General features: G+C 38.8%; 1 protein-coding gene across 3 annotated transcripts in view; it reads right to left on the reverse strand.

The window, feature by feature from the left end:
- MITF (melanocyte inducing transcription factor) overlaps positions 1 to 18,607 on the reverse strand; it is a 182,440-nt gene that overhangs the window by 21,583 nt on the left and 142,250 nt on the right. For all 3 annotated transcript variants that reach the window (XM_032211776.1, XM_032211777.1, XM_032211775.1), the window contains exon 3: positions 220 to 447. In XM_032211776.1, coding sequence (XP_032067667.1) covers positions 220 to 447 — 228 coding nt within the window. The remainder of the gene's footprint in view (positions 1 to 219; positions 448 to 18,607) is intronic.

The raw sequence follows: 18,607 nt of genomic DNA on the forward strand, positions 1-18,607 counted from the left end.
GTTGCTCTTATGAAGTAGTTCATGCTTTTCATTTAGACATATTAATATTTACAGTTTCTGTTTTAAGGGAAGTTTGATGCGCAGTTCAAAGATCTATTCCCAACTAAATATAGAGGACTGTGAGACCAATCAAGTATTTTCACAACCTGAAGAAAAAGAGACTGCACAAAAAACATAGCTTTTAAAGCATCAAAGGCCAAAGACAAAATTTGCTCTTACCTCTTTTTCACAGTTGGAGCTTAATGTAAGCATGGCCATAGGGCTGTTGGGTGCACTGCTTCCAGTGCCCGGTGGCATAACGTGGTCAACGGGCTGATTTGGGCAAGGTAAGCTTAACGCCTGATTGTTGTGCTTATTTGCTAACGTAGTTGAGAGGTATTGTTTGACTTGTTGCCGTTGAGCTTGTTGGATGTGGTACTTGGTGGGGTTTTCCAGGTGAGTCTGCACCTGTGGACACAGAAGGAAAAGATGCAGCTTCTCATCAGTGTTTGGGAATCAGAATTTCTCTGAATATTGTGTTCATAGAGATTTACCCATCCTTTATCTAACACTGATTTTTCCCACCACATGAAAATAAAGTTACGTGTAGAAGAAAAACTGTATATTAATGTAAATGCATTGTTTAACAGGCAGGAATTATTATATTATTATATAACAGAGAGAACCCTGCACATCAATACTTTAAAAGTATCAGTAATTTATAAATCTTAAATAATAAGGTAATAACCAGAAAAGTATAAAATATACATTTCTCAATAAAATCAGTTGATAAACATACACTTCATAAAATGCATTCCAATAATTGATGCATTTTACATACATTGGAGCCCACTGGAGTTGAACAGCTATAAGTAATGTGAATGAATAAATAAAAATAGAGAATGATATTCAGAAGTCTTTTTAAATGTCTTTGCTACTGTTACAAAAAGAAAAAGAAAACACACTCTTAAAACCCTGAAAATGTACACCATTGTAGATACAATGCATATACTTTTTCATCACTTTGACGAAATAGATTTTATTTGAATCAATTGTTTTGTGACATTCAACTATGAATGCTACAATCTAGTCTATTAAAAAAAAACATGATGCTATATTAAAAACAGTGCTTTCCATTTCTCTACAAATATCCATACTGCAACCACATTTATTATATTTATTAAGAAAAAATCCCTTGTAATTTTCTCTAAATTCCATTATACCATAATATGCAAAAATGCATGCAAGCATATATCTTTAGTCCTGCTAAAATAAATAGATTTAAGTAACTGTAAGTGAGAGAGTGCTTGAAGCACACAGGGGAAAAAAGGAAGTAAATAAGGAAGGGAGAGGGGGAGAAAAAAAGAAAGAAAGAAAGAAAGAAAGAAAAGAAAAGAAAAGAAAAGAAAAGAAAAGAAAAGAAAAGAAAAGAAAAACTCACCTGATAATGATTATACTCAAGCATTTCCAGCATGGCATCTATATAGTCCTAGGAATGTCTGGCAACTAGTTGGACAATTTTCATTTTATTTTCTGTTCTATTAGTTCAAAGGCACAACGATGGACGAAGCATAAACAAGTTCTTCCAAATATGGCACAAGTAACTTGGACATTACATCTCAGGCTTCTAATAACCATAAACTAATTTGTTATGCATGTAAAAAACGGTTTGCACAGGGAACCTTTTTGTATTTGTGTGCAAATGTGTTTGTGTGTTTGAGAAGTTACGTAAATTTAGCTTGGAAATTTTGGTACTATTTTTTTTCCACAGCTTTGACGTCACACTTTTTTTCACAAACATAAAAGGCCCTTTTAAAGTGATGGGTTATCAAAGTCAGATTGATTATTTGCTTCAGGCCAAATAACTATTCAGCTTTCGTTCCAGTCACCAGCAAACAATGACATTTTTCTTTAGCAGTATGATTACTTGTTTTAGGCCTACAGTTAAGATGACATTGCACAAAAACTACTGGGTCAATTTGTTTGCCTTATTCTCTACTGTTGGGGAAATATTGCAGTCTCTTGATGAGAGGATGTGGGCTGTTATCAGAGCCTCCATGTTCTCACAATGACTTACTGTCTTCAAAACATGGCTGTGCTATGCTTCTTACCATGCACTACTGTGTCTTATAAATTAAGGCTGACCTCATCATAGTGTCCTAGTGTTGTAGGACACTACTTGCCTCATGTGTGCTCCATACAAGTTGAAGGGCTGTTTCACACAACAAGCTAACATCTCTGTCTGAGTTAACAAACCTTAATAGCAGTGGTAAAATTCATTTTTTTTTACTACTGGTTCTGTGGATGTGGCTTGGTGGGCATGGTGTGGTTTGGTAGGCGTGGCCTGGTGGGAGTGGCAGGGGGAAGGATACTGCAAAATCTCCATTCCTACCCCACTCTGGCTCCAGCCAGAGGTGGCATTTGCCGGTTCTCCGAACTACTCAAAATTTCCGCTACTGGTTCTCCAAAACCCGTTAGAACCTGCTGGATTTCACTCCTGCTTAATCGTATAAAATGTGATCTAATGCATAAACCATGTTACAGCTTAATGTGACATTCTGATACTCTGAGCCACAGATTGGACTTCTCAAGTGCATGGAACCATCGGCTACTTAATTCCATGTTAGCATAGTTAATGAATTAAGTGAACCCAGTTCATTTGCCCAATGCAGTGTACAAGTAGTCCTTGACTTCACAACCTTTCAAAGTTACAATGGCCCAGAAAAAAGCGACTTTCAACCATTCCTCGTACTTATGACCATCACAGCATCCCCAACAATCAAAGTTCAGACACCTGGCAACTGGGTGATGATAGTTGCAGCACCCCCAGATTATGTGATCATCATTTGCAATATTCTCAGTCAGCTTCTAACAAACCAAGTAGCAATAGCACTTAGACTTATATACCGTTTCACAGTGCTTTAGAGCCCCCTCTAAGCAGTTTACAGAGTCAGTATATTCCCTTCAACAGTCTGGGTCCTGGGTTTACCATCCTCAAAGGATGGAAGGCTGAATCAACCTTGAGCTTGGTGAGATTTGAACTGTCAAATTGCAGGCAGCCAGCAGGCAGCAGAAGTAGCCTGGAGTACTGCATTTTAACCATACAAAGAAAGTAAACAGAGGAAGCCAGATCCTCTCCCCCACAAAGGTGGGGCTTACTTAAAAATAGCAGTGAGTCACTTAACGACAGCAAAAAAAAGGTTTTGATAACAGGCATGAATAACTAAACTGCCTTGTTTAACAACAGAAATTCTGGCCCCAATTATGGTTGTAAGTCAAGGACTACCTAGATATATGTTCTGCCTTGCCTACAATCTTGGAAAAAATTGCTTAAGGATTATTTAAGTATATCCAACCCAATTTCAATGTACACCAAAGTCCATAAATTTCGTGTCCCAAAATAACTGCTACAGACAATGTTCGCTATGGGGTACAAAAAGTGAGGTTTAATATGTCTAAAGGATGGCATGTTGAGGGAAGTCAACAAAAGATGATCTGCCCCAAATCTTGTCCTTCAGGTCTTCTATCAGTACCCCCAGTACCACTAAAACTGGGCCCTCCTACCTACAAGTCCTCCTCTTTTCCCCTTTTCCATCATTCTCATCAAATTAGGGAGTTAGGTCTTCACAGCATATAACAGCTTCTATTAAAATTTACTACTAGTGGTCTTATCAGCAGCAGCAGTCCTAGTGGTAAATTTCTATATAGGCATCATTAATGAGCTCTGGTGGTGCAGGCTACTTCTGAAGACTGACAGCAGTTTGGCAGTTCGAGTCTCACTGGCTCCAGGTTGACTCAGCCTTCCATCCTTTCAAGGTCAGTAAAATAAGGACCTATATTGTTGGGAGCAATATGCTGACTCTGTAAACAGCTTACAGAGAGGGAATTAAAACACTATGAAGCAGTATATAAATCTAAGTGCTATTAAATTGTTAACTTCCAGACATGTTCAAAGCAATTGCAATGCCTATGGAGCATTTCTATAATGCTTTATGAACATTTCTCTACTTTTTAAATTAATTCTCACCCAAACCCCAATACTTTTCTCAATAAAAGTCATCTTCAGAGGATTTTCTTGAGGAAAAATGGGGAGCTTTTTGACATGAAATCAGCATATTACAAGAATGTTGAAGTTGTCCTGCCTTGTTAAGGTGCAAAGTGACTTTTGTCATTCTAGGAAGGAACTTGATATTCACTACAGGTAATCCTCAATTTATAACCATTTGTTTAGTGACTGTTCAAAGTTACAACAGCACTGAAAAAAAGTGACTTAGGACCTTTTTTCACACTTATGACCGTTGCAGCATCCACATGGTCATGTGATTAAATTTCGGATGCTAGCAACTGGCATGTACTTTTGATGGTTGCAGTGTCCTGGGGTCATGTGATCACCTTTCATGACCTTCTGACAAGCAAAGTCAATGGGGAAGCCAGATTCACTTCTGAACATGTTAGTAATTTAACTACTTCAGTGATTCACTTAACAGCTGTGGGAAGAAAGGTCATAAAATGGGGCAAAACTCAATTAACCACTGTTTCATTTAGTAACAGAAATTTTCGGCTCAATTGTGGTCATAAGTTGAGGACTTATGACTACAGATTTCGGATCTATAATTTGCTGCCAAGCAAAGAAATGGGTAAGTAAGACATAAAAAACTAACTTCTTGTTGTTTTTATTTTTAATACAACTATTTCATTTTCTTTTAAAATTACAAACCAATATATTTTTGCATGCTGGAGTAGATTACTGATGAACAAATACACATCATATATTGTACTTGGCTGGTTTCAATTCCTTTTAAAATTTATAAGCACAAATCCACCCAAATTTCTAATACTGGTGTGTGTATTAGGATACTAATATCTCAATTAATCTATTTATACTGTCAATCTCTGAAAAATATTTCAGTATTAGTACAAAATACATTGAACTAGAAAAAGTCAATTCATATTGTTCCCATGTTCAGAAGGGATATTTGTATTTTATTCAGAGCAAATTAATTTACTACCATTATTAATAATTCTGAATTACTTTCTGGTCTTAGAAACCCAACCCTATTTAAAATTAACCTTATAATTTTCAATTAGCATGTGACATTCTGTTTGTACTTAGTGTAAAATCATAAATGACCCCATTTAGAAAAATGAACACAAACTTTAATTGCATTAAGCTAAGAAAATCTTATAAGGAAAAATGTCACTTTTAAATCCCAGCCAAGTCTCTTCGTGTCATTCAGCTAACATCAGTAGGCAAACAAACATAACCACACTTCAAGTTACTGTTCAAAGCAGAGGAAGTTTAGAATAAACGAACTTTTGTTCCTATAACGGTGCCTTAGGGACTGAGATTTATAATCATAAAAATCAAATACTTTTTTTAGCCTTTACTCTCATTTCAATGAAACTTTTGTTTTAAAATGTCATGGGATCAAAAATTAAAAGTAAAAAAAAAAAGATTTTAACAATCAGTGATGCCAGAATACAAATTGTACCAACCTACAATATAGTACAATAATTGAAAACTGTTTCAGGGGTTACATGGGACTTTTCAGTTTAGTCTTGTTTTACTTTTTAAAAAATGAGTTTAGTCACTGAGATGAAAATCTATTTGGAAACATAATGTTAAAAACAGACTATCACCATATTAAAGAACTGGGTATTTGCAATCCGCAGATATTCATATAATTTTACAAAATTCACATTTTTTTAAAATTGTGTCTGCTTCTTAAATATGCCTACTTTGACTTATGACCGATGAAACATGACCTACCTGAAAAAGAATACTTCATCCAAAGTTGCAATGGTCATGTGACCAGTGACTACTCTTTGCCACTTAGGAACATGGCTGCATTTACAACCATTTTCAGCAACCCATGATCATATGACTGCAATTTGCAATGGTTTTGCTAAAAATGGACACTTCTGGTTTTTTGGCAAAACCCTACCTATAGCAAACAATGGGTCCATGTTTACAATCATGGCATTCGCTTAATGACCACAGTATTTGCACTTACAAAGAATGATCAGCATTGTTGCGTAATAATGCCCACTGCAAAAAACATAGTAAAATCAAGTTGGTCACATGACTGGTTCATTTTTACAATTGTCACAACATACAATTGCAGTGGGCACTTTCCATTATGGTTGTTTGTTGAGAATTACCTGTAGATCAGGATACCTGCATAGCTTTAAAACTCTATATCGAATGGGCAACCTATGTCTCTCTAGACATTAGTGAAGCATCTTGTAATAGCAAGTATATTCCTGACAACAAGAAGATTTTGTCTGTTGTTCAGAATTATCTTCCTTTTTGGTCAATATAGTACTGTAGTTTAAATTTGTTTCTTTCACCATTGGCAATACTACTAGAGCAGGGATATCAAACTCGCGGCCCAGAGGGCGGGTGCATCACGTGTTGGCCACCCCCATCCCCAATTTAGCGAAGAGGAAAAAAGTCATGATATGTTACATGATGGGAACGTGACGATGCGAGTTTGATACTCCTGTACTAAGACCTAAGACCTGCATCAAGACCTCACACAGCAATCTAAGGCATCCCCAAGTTAATAGGACAGTGCATAGCTGATAATCTCCCAAAAACCTACAAAATTGTCCTTCATTCTATGTGATCCTATATCACTTTTATAAGACAGTTGTAAATCTATTTTTGAGAGAATGTGAGCAACAGTAATAGATAGGTTTTTCCTGACGCTTGAAAAGAATGTAAATGTAAAAGAGATGTCAGCAGAACACAAAGTGACGAGATACTATCACTGATGCCATAAAAGTACATCTTTACAAGTCAAGGAAGCGGCAATCCCATAAACTAATGTCCATTGGGTCACAAAGAATCACCAATGACTGCACAAATGAGCAACAAACCAATTCCAGCCTTGCAAGAAGAGACAATTAAAGGGAAATTAAGTCACTGTTATTTTCTCATCCTCTTATTCAATGTGGGATTGAAGTTTGAAGATGGCCGTTTGTATGTAAATAGCATATATCATAAAGGTGGCATTAGAGAATCATTTTTAAGCAAAGTTCTCAATGCTACATCCTTCCATTTGTACCATACCCACCAAGATTCTTTTAATATGCTTACTAATGGGGGGGAAACAGAAAAGAAAAATATGGATCACTGACATAATCCTGCAATTTGAACGTCTCTTTGCAAACAAATAGAATTGGAGAATACACAATGTATCAGAACACTTTAGGATCGTCCAATTCTTAGAAACGCTTGTTACAGGTAGTCCTCAACTTACAACAATTCCTTTAGTGACTGTTCAAAGTTACAGCGGCAATGAAAAAAGTGATTTAGGAAAGTTTTTCACACAACCGTTGTAAACTCTCCATGATCATGTAATCAAAATTCAGATGCTTGTCAATTGGAGCATATTTATGACAGCTGCAGTGTCCGAGGATCATGTGATCACCTTTTGCGACCTTCTGACGGGAAAAATTAATGAGTAAGCCAGATTTACTTAACAATTTGATTAATGTAACAGCTACAGTGATTCACTTAACAACTGTGGCAAGAAAGGTCGTAACATGGGGAAAACTCACTTAACAAAGTGAGCAGCAGAAATTTTGGGCTCAATTGTGGTTGTAAGTTGAGAACTACCTATATTACTATGCAGGCTTATTCTTGAAAGGCAAGTCTGGAAAGCAAAGCATCTGAGAGAGAGCAATCAAATAAGGAAAAACATTAGTATGTCCTTCCTTTATTCTAGATGCTTTTCTTCCAAATATTTTTACATCATATTATTTCAGAGTCCAGGAAAGATTTTCATTTATGCTGGTAAATATGCTGAGTTGTTTGGTGTGTTTCACTAAATTGGCTACCATGGGATCTTGTCCATTTACAACATGTCTGCCGTGGGAGACAAGTTGTTAGTAGCAATTTACTAGACGATAACCACAATTGAGTCCAAACATCTCCTATAGGATTTTCCCAATTTTAACTTTGTACTTTGTCTGGACAGTTGAGTATAATTCTAAGCAAGGCACCAGAGCTAACACCATTCACTACTTGTATTCCCTCCAGAAAGTAGAAAAAACTCATTCAGTCCAAGAAACAGGCTTGTAAACAAAGATGACAATGCTGGATAAGGCAATGATTTGTAGGGGTGTGTGTGTGTGTGTGTGTGTGTGTGTTTGTGTGTGTGTGTGTTTGCATTTTTAAAAAACATATATATAATGTTTTTTAATGCAAATTAGATTAAAATGTATAGTTTTGCATACAGTTCTGGCTCACTATAAATATTCATTTAAAATCAACCATGTTTTTTCTTAAGATTTTGGGTTTACCTGATTTAATCTTTTTGCCTTTGGAAAACACACAATTATTCAATAGCAGGTTACCCAATCCTCTTAAAATGGTTGTAAAAAGAATACATATCATTTGACCCCTGCTCTGAAAACAATGCTTCCAAGATGCCCTTTCTTCTACTGACACAGAGGTTAAATCCCTGTATCTACAATGTTGTTTATAAATATAATTGTAATTAGTTGTACAGAGTTTGCTTGGAGCTTCTTTACTAAATATGTGCTAAGATTTGGCCATACAAAAGGCCATTACAGTTTGAAACATCATATAACAACAAATCTAACTTTGGGAAACTGACTTGGAACAGGTAGATGTCCAAAACCGGAATTTTTGTTGCACATTTAAATAGTAAAAGATGCTGTTATAGTATCAAAACATATTTTTTTACTTGCCAGATATTGCCACAACACAAAAGAACACTTGTTTTACAAGTATGACCTTTTTTTTCATGCTACATGCTTTTGCAGCAATGTTAAATTGCCACAGGGATAATTTGGCAAAGAATGAGAGATTCTGTTAATTCAAAAGTATTTTGTGCCACTTAAATCCCTTATAGCTATTAAGCGTCACAGTTTATGGTAAAAATAAAGCCAGCCAAAGTCAATCGTTCATTGTCTACAACTTTTTATCATCAGAAATAATTTTTAAAAGATTATCATTTTATTAACATTTTATTGAATATTACCTTTTCTGGAAAAAAAGCCACTTTAAGAATCATATGGTAACGTAAGTTGATATTGTGCTGAATAGCTTGGTTTTATTTCTCTGCTTAAATGAGCTATGCTATTATTTATGTGTGTATTGAACTTTACCAAACTATAATAAAATAGCTTCTGATACATCTTCACTGAAGAAGATGATTAACTACTAAATATAAGATTTTCCAGTCACCTTCATCTTCCTTTTTGCTATATTATACAATTGTTTCAGAAGTCATGGCAGCTTGGTCATATAATAGACAAAAGGGGATACATTATACCTGAATGGCACAGGGCACTACCAATAGTGCTTTAGGACTTTATCAAAATTCCTTTCACTGCTGTGATTTGATGAAAATTATACTAGAAAATTGACTAAGGGGTTCTTCACTGCTAGTACAACCCTAGTGGAGAGCCCAAGTGCCAGAATTGTCGATATAAAATAAAAGAGAGACAATTGAAATTTATCATATTCATTTTGCACTATAACCCCGCATCTGATTCAAGCATATACTGTGCTAGTGACAAGTTAGGGACAGATGAAGATGGGAATGAAAATGGAAGTTTCCATGACGTAAGCTTCAAGTATGTCCGCTACAATTTTGTTCTCATGTCATGCATAGCTAAGGTGACAGATGTTAACATTGATAAAGTGGGACACCATTAAACGGGGGGGGGGGGAGGTCTTGATTAATTTTTTTTTAAAAATCAGGACTTTTTAAAAACGTCATGGGATGTGGGACAAATTGTTAAAAAGCGGGACGTCTGGTCACCTTACTCTATAGCCAATAAGCACCTTCTACTCAATGTCGCCCAATCCTTCACCCATGTCATAATTGCTGCACTATAATATGCTTCCCAGTTAGGTACTCCGAAGCCTCCCAGTTCTTTACGTTTTTGCAACATTTGGGCTTTAATTCGTGCTTTCTTGCCTTGCCATATAAATCGAGCCACTATTATCCCCAAGGATTTTTTTAAAAAATTGTCCAATTTAGTCGGTGCCATTTGAAACAAAAACAGAAATTGTGGTCCCCTTTTAAACCACAATGGAGAAGCCCAGATTCGCTTAACATTTGTAATTTTTGTAATTTTAATAGATTTGTATGCCGCCCAATCGCGAAGGACTCCGGGACTTACATAAAAGCAACATAAAAAATATTTAAAAAGATTAAAACACAAGACAGTACAATTTAAAAACAGAAAACACAACATGCACTCAGTTATAATGGGGCTGAAGTTCAGTCAAGATCAACAGCCCCAGGCCTGCCGAAACAGCCAGGTCTTAACAGACTTACGGAAGGCCAGGAGAGTGGGGAGGGTCCGGATCTCAGGGGGTAGATCATTCCAAAGGGCCGGGACAGCAACAGAGAAGGCTCTTCCCCGAGGAGCCGCCAGGCGGCATTGTGTGGCTGATGGTACCCGGAGAAGGCCCGCCCTGTGCGATCTTACTAGACGCTGGGAGATATGTTGCAGGAGGCGGTCACGGAGATATCCAGGTCCTAGGCCATGTAGGGCTTTATAGGTAATAACCAGCACCTTGAAGTGTGTCCGGAGACCGATGGGAAGCCAGTGCAACTCACAGAGGATAGGTGTAACATGTATCACTTGCGGGGCTGCATTCTGGACCAATTGTAGTCTCCGAACACTCTTCAGGGGCAGCCCCATGTAGAGCGTGTTACAGTAGTCGAGCCTTGAGGTGACGAGGGCAAGAGTGATCATTTGGAGTGCCTCCCGGTCCAGGTAGGGCCGCAACTGGTGCACCAGGCGAACCTGTGCAAAAGCTCCCCTGGTCACAGCTGGTCACAGCCATGTTCCTGACTTAACAACCACCATGATTCACTTAACGTGGCAATAAAAGGTCGCAAAATGTGGCAAAATTCATTTAACAAACGTCTCCCTTAGCAACAGAAATTGGGGGATCAATCCTGGTCGTAAGTTGAGGATTGCCAGTAGCCAATTACAAAAGGCAACTTTACTTGGAACAGGTGAGATTGTGCCCAGATCCCTTTCATGCCAACATCCCATCCTGTCTATGGGAGATCTCCACAGGCGGACAAAAGCCCCCAATCCCCTCTCAACCTCCAGTTGACTCTGCCATAACCACACATGACATTTAGATGCCCCTCAAAGGCAAAACTCCGGGGGCTGAATTCTATAGGGGGAGGAGTAAAGGGGGGGATTTGAGGGGCAGCCCAAAGCACCATCTGTCTAAATTTGCATCAGGCAGGCAGTAAAATTTTCATAGACCATGATCAGAGAAGCAGCTGATCCTATGGAGAGACTCCTCCTGCATTCAGTCCCAGGCCTACAAGTGGAAGTACCCCTTCCTTCCTTCCTCCTTTCACCTTCCTTCCTTCCCTCCCTCCCTCTTTCTTCCTTCTAGCCTTCCTCCCTTTCCATTCTTTCTCCTTCCTTCCTTTCTCTTGCCTATCTACCTGCTGTCTTTCTGCTCTTTAGATCTCTCTTCCCCTTCCCTTCCTTCCTCCTTCCATCCTTTTACCTTCCCTCCTTCCTCTCTTTCTTCTTTATTTTTCTGTTCTTCCCCTTCTTTTCTTTTCTTCTTCCATTATTTTCTTCTTTCCTCCCTCCCTTCTTTTTCCTTCCTCCTTCCATCCTTCCTTCTTCCTTCCTTCATTCCTCTTGCTTATCTACCTTCACCTTATCTATCTTTCTGCTCTTTCCCTCTCTTCCTTCCTTTCTCCTTCATTCTCTCTTCTTTCCTCACTCACTCCCTTCCTCCTTTTCTCTTCCTTACCGAAAGTAAGTGACCAGATTTTAACATTGGTAAAGCGGGACACCATTGACCCGGAGGGGGGGGGCGGTGTTCTTGATTAAAAATTTTTTAAAAATTGGGAGTTTTTTAAAACACCACGGGATGTGGGACAAATTGTTAAAAATCAGGACTGTCCCACCAAAAGTGGGACGCCTGGTCACCTAATGCATACCTACAACTTATGACTACAGGTAAATCCATGACATACAACCACAATTTAATCCAAAATTTCTGTTGCTAAGTGAGGCAGTTCTTAAGTAAATTTTGCCCCATTTTACAACCTTTCTTGCCACAGTTGTTAAGTGAATCACCGCAGTGTTTATGTTTAAGCTTCCCCATTGAGTTTGCTTGACAGAAGGTTGCAAATGGGAATCATACAATCCTGGGACACTTCAGCCATCACAAATATGAGCCACTGGTTAAGCATTCAAATAATGATCATGTAATCATGAGGATACTGCAATGATCATAGGTGTGAAAAACTGTCATAAGTGACATTTTTCCAGTGATGTTGTAACTTTGAACGGTCACTAAATGAACTGTTGTATGTTTAGGACTACCTGTATAGGGCAGGAAACACATTTTTCATTGAAAGGCAACATTTTCTTCATGTCACTAAGAGGAACAAGAAAGGCAGCTTAGTAGAGTTAAGAGAGGGGTATCAAACACAAGGCCCAGGGGCCAGATCCAGCCCACGATGTGGTCAGATCCAGCCTGCAGGGCCATCCTGGAAAATGTAAGGGGCTGACCCACATCACTTCAGCCCGGTCTACCTAATGCGAAGAGGAAACATCGGGCCAGCGTGGCTTCGGCCCGGTCTACCCAGTACAAAAAGGAAACATGCCAGAAGTTTGAGGAGTGGTGTGAAGCTGGCCACATCTACCCAGTCAGTCATGCCCATCCAATCACACACACCCTCCCCGAGGTCAACCACAGCCCTGATGCAGCCCTCAATAAAATTGAGTTTTTAAAGATTGGGTAGATGGAAACGCAGGAGCCATGGATGTGCAAGGAAGAAGATCTTTATTATAACAGAAGATGACAGCGATTCAAAATAGGCAAGCTCGCGCCAGGGTATTTATAATCAGTATGTAGCAAGTTAGCACCAATCAGGGGCCGAGTACTGCACAGCAACTGCTGATGCAGTACCTCGGCCAATCAGGACACACTGGCTGGTTAGCAACAGTCTATGCTGCGTCCCAGCCAATCAGGGCGCAGCATAGACTGTTGCTGGCCCTTTAGGAAAGAATAGAATAGTCTGGATATTTAACACCCCTTCCCCCCAGTTCTGCGCATGCACAGATGACCTCGGACCAGGCCTCTTCGTTGTAGAAAGAGTTGGCGAGCTGGTGAGTCTACTTGGTGGGGGGGGAAGTCCGACAAGAGTCCAGGCGGCCTTACTCGGCCCAGGTTAGGAATCGTGTGCCTGTGGGGAGGCTCTCCCTGGGTGGCTGGGTAGATGGCAAGGCAAGCGAGTGGCTTTGGAGGAGTAGAGGCGGTGCGGCCAGATCATAGGGAAACAAGGAGAAGGGATAGGCTGAGTTAAACTGCTGATGCAGTACCTCGGCCAATCAGGACACACTGGCTGGTTAGCAACAGTCTATGCTGCGTCCCAGCCAATCAGGGCGCAGCATAGACTGTTGTTGGCCCTTTAGGAAAGAATAGAATAGTCTGGATATTTAACAAGTTTGACTCCCTGGGTTAAGACATCAGGTTAGAAACTGGGAGACCACCTGAATGAAGCCAGCTGGATGACTTTGGCTGGCCCTAGAAAGGAAGAAAGAGCAAACCACTTTCAAAAATACTGCCAAAAAACTGTAGAGATTAGTTCTGGTAGTTGCCAAGAGTCAACATTGTCTTGAAGGTGCATGCACCTAATAGGAGCAAGGGGAGCAGATGTAAATATGGCTGAAATCATTTATGCATTTTTGTGGCAGGAAGTTTCATTGGCCTTTCATCTGATGAAACTGACAGTCATTTTTGAAAGCTTATGTAAAAATGTTTTCCCCCATTTTTAGGTTGTCAAAATATTCCTTTCTAAACCATGGTCTTATTCTTTATAGTATGCATTTTGTGAAGGATGATCAGGGAGCCCAAAAAAGCAGTGTTTAAAAAGTACTCACTTCAAATTGATCCACAGCGCAAAGGATATATAGCTTTAAGGCTGAACACAATTTCAGAAGGCCAACTGATTGAAAAGAATGATTCAGTCTTTCTGTTTTTAGAAAACACATCCTGATCCAAGTTTAATTTAGCTTTAAAAATGCTATTAAGTTCCTGGCCATGTTGTGTTTTCATGCACATCACAATTTTTATACTTTACAATGTAGCTAGTGTTTTACTGCTCTTGAGACTTGTACACTATCTTTGTAATTTTTTAGAAAAACAGTTTTGAAACATTCTTTTAAAATGTCAGCGTTATGCAGGGTGAATTCAATACAAATTATTTAACAGAATTATTCAACAGTATTATTCAACAGAAATCCCACAAACTAATGGCTGAAGTTCAGGAAAGGACTTCTGCTTCTTCTGTTTGTTTGTTTTTTAAGTGTTTGTTGATCACAGAAGATATTACATTTATTTTAGTGAATGTGTTGCTATTTATCCTTCTCTGGAAACATAGGGAACATATTCATTCTTCGGAAGGGACTATAAGGATAGTACTGTTGGAAGAAATAGCCACCTGCTTCAGTTCCAAGCTGGGAGAAAGGCACTGGAGACAAAATGGAGGCTGGTGGCTGATTGGAAAGATGGTTTAATGATGGAGCAGAACCACATGGGTGGTTCTGGGCAGCCAACCACATGGAGTTGAGAGTGAGAGGTTTTTATACCTTCTTTTGGGCTTTACACTTGAGCTACCTGTTCCTGTGCAAGGATATGTATTCTATTGGTTGTTGTCAGATTCCCATGGAGCTATGTAGGGGTCATGTTTGTCTGAGCTACGTTTGGATGAAATTTGGACTGCTGATGCCATGAAGGGGTGTTGGGCAATTTCTATTGTGACTGAAGCTAATCCTACCTTTTTTCAGATCTTGCTGCAGGTAATTTTTACCTATGAATATAGCTACCTAGATACTTGGGTTTCTTTCAATAAACTTTTTATCTCTTAAGTGCGGATACCTGCTGAGGGCTATTAAGAAAAATGGGAGCTCCCTCTTAAAAACCATGTTTCTCAATATCTCATCTAGGGAAATATAACATTCTGCCTTTTAAAAACATTTCTCAAAATATTTCATTCTTCTGGGAAAGAGGTGGGTACTACTAACTTTCTACAGTGCACTCTGATCTCTGCTCTTCTACCTAAGATGAATTCAGCTAATCAGGGATCAAACAACACCAATACTATAATAAAGTATTTGTAATATCTCTCTGCATACCGAGACCTTGGAGTCACATACCGTTGAAAACAACAGTACATTTTAATAAAGATATAACAGAATCAAAGCAAAAACAAGAATCTTCAGATATTATAACAACGTAAAGCCATTTCTGATTATATGCTAGCATTGTGAAGACTAATCACAATGAAACAAATTTTTCTTGCTCTCACTCTTGAGTATCCAAGTATGTTGTAAGGAAAACTTTTGCCCAAATAGATGGGCAGAAGAAGTAAGTGATGAACAAATTGCAATGTGAAATAACGTCTTCTTCTATTCAATTCAGCAAAACTTGAAAAACCATTGATGTCTATTCAGTCCTCAATAGTCAGCACTATATAAAGTCTAATCAAATGGATAAATAATCTCCCTATGCGAGTAACCTTTTCAAGATCGTGTGTCCAAAGTGTGTGTGTGCATCTCCAAAATTCATTGCACACACAGCCTTGCACATGCTCCCCCCCCCATGATGCATGGTAGAGATCTGAAGACGAGCTGGCTGGCGGGACGGAGGCCTGCACACATGTGCAGTGGAGCTGAATGGCTCACGTGCCACAGATAGGGCTCTATGTGCCACCTCTGGCATGTGTACCATAGGTTCCCCACCACTGTTATTCTCCCATTGCTACTTCTTCAAAATCCCACATGAAGTTGAAAGAGCTCTTGTCATGAGAGATGTCCTCTTGCACACATAGAAATGAAATAAGCATATTTTCATACCCAGTATATGATAAGAGTTACTGAAGCACGCAGGGCAATTGTCATATTCCTCAGAATGATTTCTATGCACACCCAGACAGTCAATTCTACAAATCAAGATTTTAAACAAAATATGTTTAGTAATGACCTCTTCTCTTCTAGAAAAGATATAATATAATCATATTTACATAAACTGAAATACTAGTCAAAGAAGATTGGAAAAATGTTTTAAGGGAGAACATGTTTCATAGAATAAATCCAACAGGAAGAAAACTACGCTTCCTTTTTAATTAATTTCAATTAAGAAATAGACTACTTAAACTGGGAGCAGGAAAGCAACTGGTGCTTTCTGATATTTTGGATAACTTCACAATTTCTTCCCACTGGCTATACTGGACACTACTTACAGGTGAAATTGAAAGACAATGTGGACATGTGTGGAAGGACAGGCTTATATATTTTTATACTATTTGTTTATTTGATTATTTATGTATTTGTAAAATTTATTGGCTGCCATCTTACGACAAGGTAACTCTGGATGACTTAAAGATAAAAATAAAGGTTCCTCTCGCATATATGTACTATTCGTTCCCGATTCTAGGAGGCAGTGCCATTTCAAAGCCGAAGAGCCAGCGCTGTCCGAAGACATCTCCATGGTCATGTGGCTGGCAAGATAAAACGCCAAACGTGCATGGAACGCTGTTACCTTCCCCCCAAAGGTGGTTCCTATTTTTCTACTTGCATTTTTATGTGCTTTCGAACTGCTAGGTTGGCAGAAGCTGGGACAAGCAACGGGAGCTCACTCAGTTACACGACGCTAGAGATTTGAACCGTTAAACTGCTGTCCTTTCAGATTGACAAGCTCAGCATCTTAGTCACTGAGCCACCACGTCCCTTTGGATGACTTAACAATCTTAAAAATATAAAAATTATACAAAACCTAAAACACATGAATAAGATCCAAACACTGGATACTAGCCCTGTGCAAGCTGGTTTCCAGACAATTTTTAGGATTTTAGCTCTCATTATTCATCGTCAACATTGGCTTTGTTGTGTAGAGGTTATGCAAATTAGTCTAATACATCTGAAGAGACACATAAGAAAGGCACATGTAAATCTTCAGGTCAGTGTAAAAGGCTTTGATACAGAAATATTGAGGTTTGGAATGAAACTGCATATAGACTCATCTTATCTTTTAGAAGTCGTCTGATTTTTTTTCTTAAAGTCATTTTAAGGCACAGTATCTATACACAGCTATAATTTTAATGTTGCTTAATTTTATATGCTATTTTATTGCTTCAATGCCTTACAATCTTAATATAATGTTCCTTTGCAAATTAGCTTGGGAGTGAGAAAAGGCTTGAAGAAAGTCTAATTAATACATAGATTTTGACTCCTTAGTAGTATAAGAAAATGGCATTCAGTGAAAAGATCCTCCTACACAGAGGAAAAACCTCACCCCTTATCTACTTGTACCCTTTTTAATATAAAGCATGTTGGATACCTTCTTAGTTATGAATCAAAAAATAAGACAGGTGGGGATATTCCTTTAAATGAAATCCGAAGTACTTCCATTGTTTAATTTTAAGTCAGGCATTTAATACTAACATACCAGAATCTCTAATTTGAGGAATTATTAGTGCATGCATGAATGGGTACTCTCTCATTAAAAATAGTGTTAGCTTCAAATAGGATTAATTAATTCAAATTGAAGCTAGCGCAACAGAAGAAAATAAAAATGCAGGAACTATTTAAGTGTGGAGCGGTAAGAGAGAGGTAGAGGGAATTCTACATAGTTGCCGCATTGTACAGTTTTATTTAAGAGGTGGGGGAAATCTGGTGAATTTCCTTTGGTACAAGATGGTACAGAATCCTCTAATTGACTTCCTTAAGAAATAAGAAGCAGCCTCTTTGCAAGATATTTTTTCTCTCTGTGACTCAAAAGGCAATGTGCTCCTCTTTGCATTTCACAATTAGAAGCCAACAGATCTATTTTCTTTCTCTTTCTTCTGGGCTACTGATGGGATGGAGTGTTTCAAGAAATCCAAAGACAATTTAAGATTTATTTAGCGTACTGCATATCATATGTGGACTAGCAATCTGTTGTGGCCCAGCAGGATCCATTTGAGCTGCTGATGGACTCGGATAGTGAGGAACCCTATGAGTCTGCTATGGAAGATGTGGAGGACCCTGGGCAGACTCAGAGCAGGGACCAAAGAGGCTGGTTGGACACCAGGAGGCGCCTGAGGCATGGAGCAGTGGGGAGGACTCAAGGCAGTTTGTTCCTGATGCCAGGCAAAGGAGGACGGAGAAACGGAAGCAGCAGCTGCAGAGGCAGACTCATAAGAGATAATCAAGCCCAGGTGGTTGTGGCTTGGCCCCTCCCAAGAGAGTATATAAGTGAGAAATTGGGAGGGGTCCTTTTGCAGGACTCAACCGTTCGTAACAGTCTTGAGGCACTCTTGTCTGGTCTGTTTTGTATGTCCGTTCTGTTTGGTTTGGGTTGCTGGCAACCCTTCTTGCATGAGAGTGTTGTCTGGGCTTTCAGCCAATGGAATTGTAATTCCTATTATTAAAGAGTGGCAAATAGCCAAGCCTGTGTCTGCGTTACTCACAGGCCGGGGGGGGGGGCGGTCAGAACAGCAATCAATATTAACATTTCACATTTCACAATAAATATAAATGTTAAAAAGATCTATGTTCAAATGCCAATGTTTAGGTCATCAAACCATTGAACTGCAGCATCATTTGT

Source organism: Thamnophis elegans, chromosome 2 (genome assembly GCF_009769535.1).
Source record: "Thamnophis elegans isolate rThaEle1 chromosome 2, rThaEle1.pri, whole genome shotgun sequence".
In the NCBI taxonomy this organism is placed as follows: domain Eukaryota; kingdom Metazoa; phylum Chordata; class Lepidosauria; order Squamata; family Colubridae; genus Thamnophis; species Thamnophis elegans.